Here is a 15883-nt window from a genome sequence, read left to right on the forward strand (position 1 = left end):
TTTTCACCTTGCTCTGCTAAGTGAAGGCAGGAGCCTCTCACAGGTTATTGAATATATAAGACCCTTATGTGTAACTGACCCCGAGAACTCACCTTCCTTAAAAGAAAATCCCAGCCGTCCTGAAATGAATTACTGGTTAACTACTATTAATATGCCATAGAGCTGGAGAGTCGCCTACAACACTACAAGATCAATAACAATATTTATCATGCATCCTATCGATCTTCTATGAAAGAGTGGGTCGTATTTCACACTGTGTACATAGTGCAAAAAAAGTAGCATCAGTTCTCCACAGGAATTAGTAGAAAAGAGCTTGGAAAGGCACAACGGCGTGAAGCGATATTGTTGTCTCATTGCCAGAGTACTGCTCACAGAAGGAAGGCCTTGGACAGCCCTGCGTTGTAGGCTCAATGTCCCAAAAACTAAGTGAGGATTTTAACAATCCTGCATTTGTTTTACTCTTACATTTCTGCTCCTTCAGAAAATTGTGCCTCAGAAGTTTGGGGCAAGGTTATACGTGCTGTTGTTACCCCAGAGCCCTTCCCAGCTGTTTCGTGGAGCTGGTAAAGGCAGTCAAGACGTGCGCAGGCCCTGCAGAGCCGTGTTGTTTTAAAAGGGCAGATGGAGGGGCGAGAGTGGGAGTCTGGCAGCACAGCAGCAGTTGCCTTGTTGAGAGCTTAATTCCTGTCCAAAATTGCTCCCCTTAGAGCAATGAACCTCGGGGCTGCCCCTCATGTGCAGGTGTTGTAATGCGGCAGGCTCTGAAGCAGGGGAGGACCCTCTCCTTGCCAGCAGAGCTATTCAGCTGTGTTGAATTACATTTGGAGAAAAAAAAACCACAAAAAAACACAACTGAAAGCTGCCTTCTTGACCTTGGTATCCTCTCCTTGCAGGCAGAAAATATAGCCAAAGACTAACAGCCTCCTTTTAGTGGGATACCTTGCTCCGTGAGCAGTCGGAGGTGAGGCCTGTGGGAAGGCTCACCATATTGCCAGGAATTACCATACCAAAGACCCTCTGAAGGAACCCCATGACACAGAACTGCAGTTGCAGCCATTGCTTAAAGTTGATCTGCCCTATTCTTCAGCTGTAATGGTGTTTAAGGATGGTGTAGCCCAGAAATAGTGTGCTTGCCCATCAGCTGGCTTGCAGACTTTGGCTGGGTATAAGCAGCACGAATACAACAAAAAAACTGCTGGATTACAGTTAAGATGAAATCTTCTAGGGGCAGGTCTCTGAGAGCCTTGCTTTACTCCAAGGACAATTTGGCAGTGCTCTTTGGCTGTTAATTCTGCTCCTGTCAGCAGGTAGCACTTCTCTGACTGTACCCCATGAAGATACTGGCTGGTCTGACTGGCATTTCTTTCTGAGCCTGCATTGCTCAGAAAAAAAAAAAAAAAAAAAAAAAAAAAGTCAAGGCTTGCAGGGGAGTTACTATTCATTAGTAGTGAAGTTTTTTTCCCCTCCATGTATTTTGCAGTTGCATGTGTTCTGCACACGTAGTATATGTAAAATGTATGCACTAGTAGTAGATGACAAGATGCAGCCAGGCTGAGTGTATAGGAGCGCAGGGCTGGATTGCAGCATGGCTTTTGGCCCTGTGCATGCCAGAGTCCTTGAAGAACTGTGAATTTTGGCAACCTGGTTCAAGACTGGGGGCTACTGTAGAGTAACCTCTGGGGTGCTTTGACCTGTCTGGCCTCTACCTGTCTGGCATAAATACAGTGCCTTGTATAAAATAACTGCTTTCTCTCAGGTGAAGAACAGAAAAATGCTACAGTTGCAAAAAAAAAAAAAAAAAAAAAAGACACGTCACAAAGCATGATGTCAAAGCTAAACTCACTCCTGAGTACAGGAAGAAAATGTAAGTTGTGGCGTATGTTTGTTTTCTCCTACTTTTTGACAGATATTGCCAGGCTGCACACTCCTCTATTCTGTGTGTAAATATGAGAGATACTCTTAAAACAGCCAGCTGGCTGGGTTCTTGCTCACTTAGAGCTGAGTGGCAGAAAAAGCAGATGCAGGAGGCTCTGTTTGCTAATAAACAAGTAGCTCATTGATGTAAGCAAAATGTCAGCAGCAGCAGAATAGGGACAGGGGCACGGTATAATTTAGTGACATGAAATAATGCTATTCATGATTGCAGCTGAAGAAGTGAAACGAAACTGTATTGTCAATGGCAATAATTGATAAAACTGATTGTTGGATCTAGTGTGCAGCTTAATACATAGTACTATGGAAAGTATTACCCTGGCTGTGAGAGGCTGGCAGAAATGCCACTGTACCCTTCTTACAGATAAGTAACTAAGGTATGGAGATACAGAGAAAGGAACAAAATGAAGAAGGCAGCACCTGCCTGACATTTCTGTTAGGGATGTTATTTTATAGGTACCTGTTGTCTGTGCTGCTTCATCTCCATACTGATAGACCTTGAGAACCCATCAGCATGCTTTAAGCCACAAAACAGCAGCTTCTTGCAGAAGGGATCATTATGCTGCAGAAACCATGTAGAGTAGTGCAGTGCAGGATTACAGGGATGTGAGGTAGGACCCGAGCTACATGGGCTTTACAGTCATTCCCTTGTTTAATATGTAAACGATGTGGCCAGCAGGGCTAGGGAAGTGATTGTCCCTCTGTATTCGGCTCTGGTGAGGCTGCACCTCGAGTACTGTGTTCAGCTTTGGGCCCCTCACTAGCAGAAGGACAACGAGGTGCTCGAGTGAGTCCAGAGAAGGGCAACAAAGCTGGTGAGGGGTCTGAAGAACAAGTCTTATGAGGAGCGGCTGAGGGAGCTGGGCTTGTTCAGCCTGGAGAAGAGGAGGCTCAGGGGCGACCTTATTGCTCTCTACAGGTACCTTAAAGGAGTGTGTAGCGAGGTGGGGGTTGGTCTGTTCTCCCACGTGCCTGGTGACAGGATGAGGGGGAATGGGCTTAAGTTGTGCCAGGGGTGGTTTAGGTTGGATGTTAGGAAGAACTTCTTTACCAAAAGGGTTGTTAGACATTGGAATGGGCTGCCCAGGGAAGTGGTGGAGTCACCATCCTTGGAGGTCTTTAAAAGACGTTTAGATGTAGAGCTCAGTGATATGGTTTAGTGGAGGACTTGTTAGTGTTAGGTCAGAGGTTGGACTCGATGGTCTTGGAGGTCTCTTCCAACCTAGATGATTCTGGGTGATTCTGTAAAAGTATATTCAGGATGTGGTTAGACATGGTGAAGAAGGTTGTAGCAGCTGTTTGCTGTATCTGGCTTGGCTAGGTAACTGATGGAGTGTGTCAGAGCTTGGCTGCAAAACAGTACCAAGGAGCACCTTTCTTTTTCATCTTTGGAAGTATCACAGGGCACCAGTTAATACTGGAGTAAAGAAAACAGGACTTCAGACATCCTCTGAGAAGCTCCCCTGCCTTAGGGAGAGGTGGTAGAGGTAGACCTCTGCTGAGGAAGGCTGTGGGTATGCAACTGGGTGGCTTTCAGTCCACAGGCTCTCAAGAGTGCAGGCGACAAGTCATGAATAATCCCCCCCTCCTCCTCTTTTGCCAGGGGTGTAAGAGCTTGTTCTGCTCTGTGATTCTGTAGGCAAACAATAGCTAAATTTGGGTACGGACAAGAACTGAGGGCCTTACTGCTCAGCATGAGCATGTGGGCTGCTGGGGCACCTTGGCTGATTGCACTGTGTTCCCTACTGAAGTTTCTCTTGGCATTGTGGCTGTTTGCCTGTTCCAGAGGCATGCCTAGAAAGCATCCTCTTGCCCATAGGATGCCAAGCAGAAAGGGCGGTGAAGAAAGCATTGTCATTCTGTAGTTAGAGCCTTTCTATTTCCAAGGGATTAAGAAGTATGGCACACAGTTATAATTTAAAAATAATAGAAGATTGCGTCCTTAGCTAGTATAAATCATCATCAGATGAGCTTATGTTGCTTAAGGACTCAGCACACTGTCTTAACCTTTGGTGAGTGTTGTCTCTTCTTTTGCAGTCTGTAGCAAGTACAGGTATTCTCAAGCTTTGAGTAAAAACCTCAGACCTCCTGATCTCCCCCCAAACATGCAGCAGTTTTTCAGCTCCCACCTCTTACTACTCATTACCATCTGTCTGGCCTTCAGGAGAAGCAGTAGCTTACCAGAAGCTGAAAGGTAATGCTCTTTATGGAGCTTCCTGTTTCATAATTGCTTGTGTTTTTCTTTTCCAGAGGGACGGATGCTCATTCAGGACATCTCTTCCATCCCCAGCAGAGGGCACTTGGAGAGCACGTCTGATTTGGTCGTGGACTCCACCTACTACACCAGTTTTTACCAGCCATCCCTGTATCCTTACTATAACAACCTGTACAACTACTCCCAGTACCAAATGGCAGTGGCTGGTGAGCCTTCCTCAAGTGAGACAGGGGGTGCAATTGTAGGGCCGGCCATGAAAAACAGCCTTCGAAGCCTCCCAGCAACATACATGCCAAGCCAGTCAGGAAAACAATGGCAGGTATGATGTTACAGAGGTATTAAGTGGCAGAGTGAGATGGAGGATGAGCTGTTTCTTAGGCCTGATAATGACTTCGTGTGTATGGTTTCATGATGGTGCAAAACCAGAACTAGAGTACAGGATGGTATTAGCAAACAGCCAAAATGAGTGGTTTTGATGTAGTACAATGAAAACAATGGTGTAGGTATAGGTAGGCCACCGCAGACATGGTTGAAGGGCACCCACTTGACGTTATGTTCTGATTTACATCGTAGTAGATTATGAGCTGTTCTCCAGAATCACGCAGCATAACATCCCGGGAGCTTCAAGCATCATTTCTTAGAGGCTTTGCTCTCCAGGAACCTGTTTGTTTTAATATATTTCAGCTTTCACCTCCAAAGCAGTGGAGTGACCCATCCCATGAGGCCCAAGGGATCATGTTATTCTGCAGGGGTTGACGGCAGTCATTTGAACATGGTGTAGGGTGTTACTAAGGGTGTGTTCTGGTAATGTCCTCTTCTGGACTTGGGATTTCAGCTTGGGTAATTAAAGTCAAAGGCTGTGTCTAACAGGTTAGCAGCAGAGCTTTTTATTCCCCTTGGTATTGTGTCAGTTAAGGGATAAGTCCAAGTGAGGCATCTTACTCTAGGACTAGGATAACCATGCCCTCCAACTCACTACCAGTAGAAGACTGGAGGAAAGAGGAGACCTATCAAAGCAGGGGATTGCTGACAAAATAGGGGAAGTCTTTCCAGTGACCCTGAGTGCCATGTTTGGCCTTGGGCTGCAGTTGTGCCTTTTCTGTCTGAAATTAAACTTGGAAGTTGCATCCTTTGAGCCTGCATATGTCTGTGTCTTGTCTGAGGGCGCACAAAGGCAGACCTCTCCTGTAGGGCATCAGAAGAGGGCAAGGTTCCATCTCCAAAGGCTCTGCTGTGAAACCACACAACACAGAAAGATGAAATGTCCACCAAAGCCTCCTTTCTGACGGGAAGAGTTGGTGTTTCCCTTTGCTGACAGAATTTCTCTGGCGATTCTGGCACAGGGAACAACTTTCAAAGAGCATTTCAGCTTCTGATACACAGAAGCTGGAGCTGAGACCATGGCCATTGCAATTACTGCCAGTCCACATCGCCTTAAGTGAGGCTTTACCAGCATTAGACACCTTTTTTCATGAAAAGGTCCTTCTGAAAAGGAGGGGTCTTGTGGGGCAACAGCCGCTGGGGCCATGCATGAACCATAGAATCACAGAATGGCTCAGGTTGGAAGGGACCTTAAATATCACCTAACTCCAGCCTGTCTGCCATAGACAGGGTTGCCACCCACTAGATCAGGTTGGCCAAGTCCCCATCCAGCCTGGCCTTGAACACCTCCAAGGGTGGGGCATCCACAGCTTCTCTGGGCAGCCTGTGCCAGTGCCTCACCACCTCTTCATTCTGAGTGAAGAATTTCCTCCTTATATCTAGTCTACATCTATACTCTTTTAGTTTAAGACCATTCCCCTTTGTCCTATCATTATCTCCCCAAACAAAGAGTCCTTCTCCATCTTTTTTATAAGACCTCCTTGAGTATTGAAAGGTCACAGTGAGGTTCTCCCTGAAGCCTTCTCTTCTCCAGGCTGAGTATCTCCAGCTCTCTCAGCCTTTCTTCATAGGAGAGGTGCTCCAGCCCTCTGGTTATCTTTGTAGCCCTTCTTTGGATGCATTTTAACAGGTTTCATTCTAACATGTTTCTAACATGTTTCTTGTGCTGAGGGCCCCAGACCTGGATGCAGCACTTCAGGTGGGTGGGACCTCACAAGGGCAGAGCAGAGGGGCACAATCCCCTCCCTCCACCTGCTACCCACTCCTCTGTTGGTGCAGCCCAGCACACAGTTGGCCTTCTGGGCTGCAAGCACACACTGCTGGCTCATGTCTAGCCTTTTGTCCACCAGAACCCCCCAAAGCCCTTCTCTTCAGGGCTGCTGTCAATGAGTTCTTCTCCCAGCTTGTACTCTGGTCTGGGATTGCCCTGACCCAGGTGCAGCACCTTGCACTTGGACTTGTTGAACCTCATTAGGTTCACATGGGCCCACTTCTCCAGCCTGTTCAGGTCCCTTTGAATAGCATCTCTTCCTTCTTTGGTATCCACTGCACCACTCAGCTTGGTGTCATCTGCAAACTTGCCGAGAGTGCACTCAATCCCATTGTCTGTGTCATTGATGAAGATACCGAAAAGCACCGGTCCCAAGACAGACCCCTGAGGAACTACGCTTGTCAGCAGTCTTCACCTAGACATAGAGCCATTGACCACTACTCTCTAGGTGTGGCCATCAAACCAATTCCTTATTCCCCAGTTGGTCCACCCTTCAAATCTATATCTTTCCAGTAGAGATTAGGATGTTGTGTGGGACTGTGTCAAAGGCCTTACACAAGTCCAAGTAGATGACATGAGTCCTGCCTTGTCGACTGATGCAGTCATTACATCATAGAAGGCCACCAGATTGTGCCACCAGGCACAATGTACCCTTAGTGAAGCCATGCTGGCTGTCCTGGATCACCTCCTTGTCCTGCATGTGCCTTGACATTGCCTCTGGGAGGATCTGTGCCATGATCTTCCCAGGCACAGGGAATAGATCTGTAGATCATAGATCTGTAGTTCCCTGGGTCTTCCTTTCTAACCTTTTTAAAAATGGGAATAATGTTTCCCTTTTTCTAGTCATTGGGACTTCACCTGACTGCCATGATTTTTCAAACATGATGGAGAGGGGCTTGGCAACTGCATCAGCCAGTTCCCTCAGGACCCTGCTGATGCATGGCATCAGGCTTTGTAGACTTGTAGTTAAGTTGTGTCAGGAGGTCCCGAACGTGCTCCTCACTTAGAGTGAGAGGGACTCTGCACCCCTAGCCCCCATTTCTGTACTCTGTCCAGGGCACATGGCCCTGTTTCCACTGTTTGTGCATGTCTTTAGCCTAAGTTTGACCAGCAGATTCTTATTCAACTATACCTTCCCTGCTTGATTTATTACAGGTGGGAATAGAGAGCTCTTGCACTCCAAGGAAAATATCCTTAAACAGTTGCCAGCTCTGATCAGATCCTATGTTTCTAATCAATTGGTCTGCTTGTTCCCTTCAATATTGATCCCTACTACTGGTAGGATGGAGGAAAACTCTACCTGTGTACCAGATCCTTCAGTCAATCGCCCAAAAGCCCTAAAGAATTTTAAGATCATGGCTTTGCAGCAGACTGCATTTGTTGTTATGTCCTTGTCCATTTAGTGTTGTTTCATGTCCCCTTCTCAAAATGAGTACAACTGTAGGGGGAAAAGAGCTGTCTCCCTTCCTTCCACTGTGTTGAACCACACCACAAAGGTGGCTTCACCACCGTTTCAGTTAGATTAGTTGGTAGCATCTTCTGTAGTTGCTGAATTTGGTCACCAGACCAGGGGGAAAAATAGTCAAGGCAAAAGTGTGAATAGGATTTTGTGTGTGGTAATGAAGCAAGGTGCCAATGCTTTTTTAAGTTTAATTTTGGTTCATTGGGTTAATGTAGCACATCATAACAGAGCATTTCAGATTGAAAGTTACTTCTTCTGAAGCTTTTGCAGGATGTTACAGTAGGAAGAGCCTACTGTGGAGCTGATGATAGGAGACGTCACAATACAAATGAAAGTTTGCAAGATTTGTGCTGTGAAAGTTCTTGCAGGGTTAGTCCCATGCTTCGCAATTCCTCCAAAAAATAGAAACTTCTTTGATTTTATTTTCTTGAAAAAAAATGAAAATAACTTATATGTATTATTTGTATGGATAGTGCACAGTGTTTGAGGAAGGGACCCATGAAAATATGTTATAATACATTGAACCTAGGATTGAAAGTGGTGTTCTTTTAGTTCTGTTATCATCATCACAAAGAGATTCTTCACTGAGAGGGTTGTTGCACACTGGAACAGGCTCCCCAGGAAAGTAGTCACTGCATCAAGCTTGTCTGTGATTCTGTGATCTTATATTCTATGATCTTATACTCTAATTTGAAGCTAAACTGTATGTGTAAGAAGTCCAGACCTATAGGGCCCTTTGGCTCATTGTTTCTTGACATCTACCTAACTTCTGACATTTATCATTAGTTTATAATCTGAGTGAGTATCCCATGTGTTTTATATATACAACTATACTTGTTTTTGTGGACACCCCTTAAAGAAATAAATGCAATTATGTATTTTCCATTCATTTTATTCTTGTCTTGCAGAATCTGTAAATAACTTGTAGTTAAGCACCGCTCAAATTAGTGGGATAGCACAGAAGATGTGATTGGGGGGGGGGGGGGGGGGGCGAGGGAGGGGGACTGTTTTACCAGCAGGCTCAAAGCAGTGGGTGTTTATTCTCACTTTGTGGGATGTATAGTGTAGTTCCATTCATCTCTGTGTGAATTTACTTTCACCTGAGGTTTGAATGTATCCTGGGCAAACCTTTTGGGATCTTTGAGTGCTGTTCTGATGAGAAGTCTGTGCAGAGGGCATAGAGGCAGTACGTCCTGCCTGCCACAGTGACATCTCCCCAGCTTCTAAATGGCCTGAACCCAGAACCCGTGTCTCCTGCTCAGTAGTGTGGAGTGTGGTTCAAGGTCAGTGTACCTTAAAAGATTTTTCTTAGAGACTGATCTGCAAGAAAGGTTGTTATTGCTGGAAGAGTTACGAATCATGGGATTTGCGTGGTATTATGGCAGCATAACATTGCACAAATAATCATAAAAAGTTTTACAGTGAGAGCTAGACTAGATAATACTTGATGGCCGTGGGTGCAGTGATGCTGAGACTGTAAAACCCTTCATGGCCCTGAAGAGGTTTTGTTGTAAGGAGAATGAGCTGCTGCATATGGTTAAACGTTGATTCTGCACACAGAAGGCTATCAGCAAGGCAAGATTGTAGAAATGTGGTACTTAATGGAGAAAGATGAATGAGTTTCACTGCCAAGTACAGTAAGGGGTTTCAGGAGAGTCTCAAAGCACAATCCACAAAGAGGAGCCTTGCTTAGACCTTGAAGGGGTTTGCTTCCAAACTTACGTGGGCTGTTTCCTTCTAGAGAAAACACATAGGTGTGTGTACACTGGTATTTTTGCTGGACTGCCTGTACTGACTGGGTTACTTTTTTATGTAGACGTGTTTTCTTAACCGGTCTTCCAGTAATAGTGAGTCTGCTTGTGTAGTTGGCAGTGCTATAACTGCTCTGGTTAAGGTTTTTGATTTTCTGCTCTTTTGCTAAAACAAAAGCTGTGCAATGCCTATCGTAGTAGTAAGTGTGAGCCCAGAGGAGGGTTTTGTGCTGGTACAAGCCAGCCATGTGCTCACAGGAAGGTTCTCCTGGCTCAGGCAGTGCAGACAAGACCCCTGCCTTCTCTAGGCTCTGTTGGTGGAGGCTTGCTTGTCCTGGAACAATTGCATCCAGACAAGGAGAACTGCATACTTACAGTAATGTAACATCTGGGTGTAGACGGGGCCTTCAGCAGCCTGGCAGTCTGCTGTTTGAGGATTTAGGGAGCAAGGGAGAAAAGCTGGGGAGGAAACGTGTGAGTGTGTGTGGGATGGGATGAGGATTAATGCATCATTGAGCCCTGGCAAATAAACTGAATCACTGAATCTTTAATGTAGATTAATGTCAGATTTCATTAGTCTTTGTTCTTTGCAGAGAGACTTGTGTACTTGAGTGAATTTGCCAAGGTACATGTTTCCGAGGCACTTCTCTGTAGGTTTTATTCATCTATATATAATTTCCCCAGCAGCTGTATCCATCATGATTTGATAAGCATAATGAAGACAACAGTCTTGGCTGAGACACTTAGATTCTGATGCTTCTGCCAGCTCCGAGGCTCAGCATTGCATCTTAAGAAAACGCAGGCTTAGGTCTGAGAGGAAACGTAGCAGATGTGGTGGTTACTCTATGTCTCCTTAACTCTGCTTCTCAGGGAGCAACTGGACCCTCCCTTGAAGCTCTAATAATTGTTTGCTATGACAGGAATTTATATGCATTCAATCCAATTAACAGTTAAATGAATTCACCAGCATTAGGATGGCAAAACAGAGCACATTAATGTACAGTAGAAGCTGGTGCTGCTGGCATTGCTCTGGTGACCTGTTTAGGGACAGCAACTGGAAAATGCTGAGGTGGCTGCAGCCTTTTTTTTTTTTTTTTACTGCAACAAAAATAAAACTCGAATGTTAAAGTCCAGATCTAATCAGGTTTAAGTTCTCCAGGGTGGCAATGAAACTGCTGGCATGTGACCCGCAGCATAAGGATAACCGTGACTCCTTCTGCGTTGGTGTCCTCCCCAAAAAGCATTAAAACTTTTCTGGTTCCCGTAGCTGGACCATTAGAGGGCTGCAAGATGCAGAATGTGTCCCCCACACCTGGAGGCCACCGGTGTTTACTCCAGTAACCACAGGGATCCTTCTTTGGGCAAAGGTGAAGGTTGGCCAAGAGGCTCTGGGCAAATGTCAGAATTTCATGTAGTTTCTGCTTCATGCTGAGTTGTTTTTTGTTGTTGTTGTTGTTGTGTTGTTTTTTGTTTGTTTTGTTTCTGTTTTCTTTTCTTTTTGCTTTAATGCAGCTTGTCAAATCAGTATTTTCAATTCCAGAACCTGTTTTTTTCTGCTCTTTCCTTAAACCCGGTTAGAGCAAAGACATGAAATTCCTATTGGTGAGAGTTAGACTGAGAAATTCTAACTCATTTTCTAAAAAGGAAGTTATGTTTGCCATTTGGAAGTGAAATCAGTTCACACTGTTGACTTAGAGAAATGTCTTTTAAGAATTTTGTAAAAAGTAGCAGAGATTCAAATACGGCTACTATTGCACGTGGCTGCGGTAGGGCAACTAGCAATTTGAACTTCTGAGTAAAGAATATTGCCCCTTTCAACTTGCACAACCTGTTTCTGGCACAGTTTTTTCCTCCCATAAGCCTGGCCTTCTTACAGTAGTGTGTGGACTGATTCTTCTGGTGTAAAACGTGTAAATGTACGTGCGGGTGCATGTTTTTAAATATATACACATTGTGCAAGTCACCCGACACAATCCCAGTTTTATGCGTAAGCAGTGTATTATATACTGTATTCATAACATACCCTTCACACTACAGATTTATGCTAAAAGTATCCTAATGTTTCTGACAGCTCATGTGTGACATGAATGTAATCCATATTTCTTGGAGGAGCTAATCTAAGCGGTTTATTTTCCGATACTGCTGATAGGGCTATATCTCTTGATGTCACAGCAGTTGAGATTCTGATGGTAACATATTGTTTATGGGTCACTGCCTTTGTCTCAAAGAATAGGTTGGAACAGAATAGCAAAGGTTAATTAAGTTTGTCTATCAAGGAGGGACAGATATAGATGTCTCTTGTATTTTCTATGCTAGAATCAAAGGAAGTCAAGACAGAGTGTCATAGTCTCTTTTTCCTTGTGCTATAAAATATGCTTACTTGGTTTTAGGAATGAAACAAAACCACCTTGAGCAGTGCAAGTGCAGCAGCAGTTGTGAGGGGTCAGCTCTCAGGTGGTAGCATTACCAGATGGGAGAGCAGTGGCCACTCTGCTTTACATCTTGGGAAACTGAGGCACAGAGTTGTTTGGTGGCTTGCCCAAGGTCACACAGCCAGCAGGTAATGGACCAGGGGTCCTTAACATCCAAGTTTCTGCTCCAGTGTCCTGCTGTTGTATTCTTGCCTCACACTAAAAATTGACTTCTGAATTCTGTTTGCAAATGACTAAATGCAAAACCGAATTTTATGCCCCCTAAAATTGCCTTTTTTTTTTTTTTAAGACCCAAGGAGGAGGATATGTTAAGACTCTTAACGGAGTCTCTCTGGTGTTTCAGTAATTTTGGGTTTTGTTCTAAGATAGCTGGTGGTAAGTCTTGGGTGACATGGACACACGGAAAACCTGGGCTAGATGTCTTGGCTGAGTTCAGCTAAGTGGTCGTGATGATAGTTTGATTTCTTTTGTTGCTCAGAAATGCTTTGCAGTGCTTGCCACCCAGGATTAGCATCTGTGACCTCCCCCTGCTTTTTCTTCTTGGGAATAACCCCCTCCCCAGTCAGGATCAGCTGCAGAGTGTTAAGGTGATAATGCTAAGTATAACACTGGCTTGCTCGCCAAGAGACTGCAGCTGGCTGCTCCTATGCATAAAAGAATTACCCATATGATGCTCTGTCTAAAATAAGTCATCTGGGAAGGGCAGCCCATTTGCTAGTCTCCAAGGCTGGAAGGAGAAATGAGCCACCAGGTGTGCCTGCCTTACCTCTTCTCTTTCTTAGATCTGGCCACCATCACTCCTCAACTCTTCCTCCACCAGGAGTACATTTAAAGGCTATGCAGATGCTGCCAGGAACATGGGAGGAGCAGCAGGACATCACTGTTGACAAAGTTTTTTTGTTTTTTGCAGGACTCCCTGGAATGATCTGAACTGACACAGAAGCATCCTCTTTATGCTACTCTGTTTTTTGATACATGTTCTGTCACTGCTGGACACTGCTGTAGAGCTGCACTGGCTGTTGTGCTCAGTGATTGACAAATCCTGCTTCCAGCTTGCCTGTGTGTGGACAAGCCATGGCTGCACCTTGGTTCCCCATAGAGGCTCTGCAAGTGGACAGGGAGAGAATTCCTATCCTGCATGGTCTTTTTATTAGGCCATGTTTATTTCTTCATGGGTTCTTAGCATCCCATTGCTGCTTGCAGTACATCCTTTGAGTGGTTACGGAGTGCACACTGTGTTGTACAACTTAGAGCAACTTGTAAATATTGAATAGGCCAGATGTGCTTCTCAGGTGATCTGTGCCTTCCACGAAAGTCTGTGAGATACTTGGTGAATTGGTGGTTTTCAACTAAAACACCCTTCACCCTGCAGCTGGGGCAGAGCATGAGCAATGCTGGGCTAGAGGGGGTGCTCTGGAATAAGTCAGAAACTCAAGTGTGCCCTGCAAAGAGTACGTGTCTGCTCAGGTCTGTCAGAGGGGGGGCAGTCAGCCTTTTGCACTGCAGCAGAATTGCTTCCTGTAGTCCTGGAGGTAAAGAGACAAATCCTAAGCTAGCAGTGCTGTGGAGCCAGGCACGGTACACAGCCACAGTCAGGTAACTCCTCCTGCTGCCAAGCTTGCAAAAGGAGAGGAGAGAGTGGGAGGACGTGTCTGGGGTTGCTTGAGATGCTGCTGTGGTGTCTGCTGGAAGGCAGAGTACTCAGAATTTGTGTTGTGCCCTTCTCTTCCTCAGCATTTCCTCACCCAAAGCATGCCTTGTTGTCGTGGCACATAGCCAGCAGTGATGCTGACTGGCATGGCTGGTGGGACCATTCCAGCCCTTACCTATTTTGGCCTCACTGGGGCTGATGAGGAAGGCAGGAGAAGATGGCAGAGGGCTAGGCACCTCCTTCTGTGATACATGCGTGACCTGGAGCCGAGACCCTGCAGTTCCCTCAGGAGGTGACCCAGGAGGATCCCCAGCTGGGCACCTGGCTCCCACCTTCAGAGAGGTGCACTGCACTGAACGAGAAATGATCCAAATAGTCCAAGGCCTCCCCTGGACTATTTGTATCTCCTGTTCTAGCTGTAGCACCCCAAAATGTGAAGGGACACTGCAGAGCAGCAGGAGTTAATACAGAGCAAGTGCCCCTTCTCTCTGGGTAATCATCTCCTAAGCCCCCTTTTTAATGCAGCACTAAGGTCAAGAATTTTTACGACTGGTTGTTTTTTTATTGTTACTGTAAAATAGGATTGCTAAGCACTATAAAAAGGAAACCTTATGGTTCAGATTTACTGTGGTGTGTATTCTAAACAGTTTAATAAAACAAAACCAAAAGCTTTTAGATTTTCTTCAGTGGTTAATACACAGCATATTCTTTGCAGAGCCGAGCCTCTGGCTGTCGGTCGAACTGTGGTTCATAGACTTGGTGTGGGTAATAAGATTATAAAACATGTCTCTTGCTAGCCAGCTACCACACACTAATAATAATAGTAGTAATAATTCATTGAATCCAGAGATTTTAGGTGAGTTGTTTTTTAAGAAACGGAGAAAAAACCCTAAAATAAAAGGTTTGAAAGGAAACAGGTCACTGCATATGCTCTACAGAGAAAAGAAACAAGCACACAATCATTTCAGTGCTAGGGAGCTATTCCTTCATTTTGTTACAGCTAAAATAATACTGTCTCCATCAGGTGACCTTTTTTTAGTTGTATGTGTACACACATGCACATATGGGAGGGTGAGGTGAAGATCTGAGAACGGGATGCTGCTCATAGTCCTGCCCCAGCAAGGGCAGTAAGACCGTCTGTGTAAAAATGCAGGCAGAGGGGACTTTGTTAACTTTTTTTTTTCAGCACTTCTAGAACCATTGAGCTTTATGGGAGTGCAGATTCAGAATGACCTTTGCACCAAGTTTTTGGGCAGTTTATATTGCCAGTCCATAATTTTAGGGCAGTGGCAGCCTGGGTTTTGCTGAAGAAGCATGTGAGAAGGCATGGTTGCCTGTTTCCAGGAGGAGACTGCCCTTGTCAGAGCAGCAGAGGGGACCTCAGTGTCTTGCTGGAGTTCAGACTCCCTTGGAACTCACCACAAACTCCACTCCAAACAAACCGGGATGTTCCCTTCTGTCTTGGAGAGTCCCAGGGGGATTTTATGTGATTTGGACCACTTTATTTCCCATCTGGCAGTTTAAGTACTAAAGATAGTTTTGAGTATTGAATTAGCAAGGGACCACCGTCCACAACAGATCAGCTGTCTGCATCCTCTGCTCTTCAGCTCTGCATTTCTCTGCCTCTGATGGACCAAGATGGGAGACGTGGCTGAGTGGGACCTGTAGGTGCAGTGGTAATGCAGGCAGAGCTCCTCTTCAGCCAGTGAGACACAGGCCAAAAAGTCTGTTGAGCACTTTGCCTTGCAGAGGTGCTGTATAATGGCACAGCTTCATGTCCCTTACTTTTGGCACAGCTGCCTTTTTCCCTGGTACAAAGCTATCATTTTTTCTCTGCCCAGAAGCTTTCCATCTTACAATCATTCACTGTCCAGCAAACTTAGGGAGACTAGATGGTATTAACTTTCCTTTTGAAGAGCATCTTCTTGCACAGATTTTGGCTACTTCTTTTTGAGTATTATAGCCATGTTACATTGTAGAGCTTTGGAACAAATAATAGTAGATGGTAGGCCTTTTGTAAAACAAAAATTAAAAAAGCATTGCTGCCTCTCCAGGGAGATTAGTTTGGGTCATTTGAGGGTGTTGAGTAAGACAAACCTTGATTTCTGAGTACTGCCAACTTGGCTGCTGAGTCTGGGAGGGAGAAGGGGCTGTCTGATCATTCACACACTGAGCTGACACAGCTGACTTGCTTGTGTCCACTTGTGGCTCCACTGCAAACTTGCTGTGTAGTCTGCCTACAGCTTGATTTGTCTGTAAATGCAGATTTTTATTTCCCCATCTCATTT

The 15883-nt window shown here is 45.2% G+C and overlaps 1 protein-coding gene across 3 annotated transcripts in view; it reads left to right on the forward strand.

The window, feature by feature from the left end:
• DMRT1 (doublesex and mab-3 related transcription factor 1) overlaps nucleotides 1-15883 on the forward strand; it is a 61034-nt gene that overhangs the window by 17724 nt on the left and 27427 nt on the right. For 2 of the 3 annotated variants that reach the window (XM_072031298.1, XM_038171315.2), the window contains exon 3: nucleotides 4183-4466. The exons of the other annotated variant lie outside the window; for it this stretch is intronic. In XM_072031298.1, coding sequence (XP_071887399.1) covers nucleotides 4183-4466 — 284 coding nt within the window. The remainder of the gene's footprint in view (nucleotides 1-4182; nucleotides 4467-15883) is intronic. 3 annotated transcript variants of the gene reach the window in all.

The sequence above is a fragment of the Anas platyrhynchos genome, chromosome Z (genome assembly GCF_047663525.1).
Source record: "Anas platyrhynchos isolate ZD024472 breed Pekin duck chromosome Z, IASCAAS_PekinDuck_T2T, whole genome shotgun sequence".
In the NCBI taxonomy this organism is placed as follows: domain Eukaryota; kingdom Metazoa; phylum Chordata; class Aves; order Anseriformes; family Anatidae; genus Anas; species Anas platyrhynchos.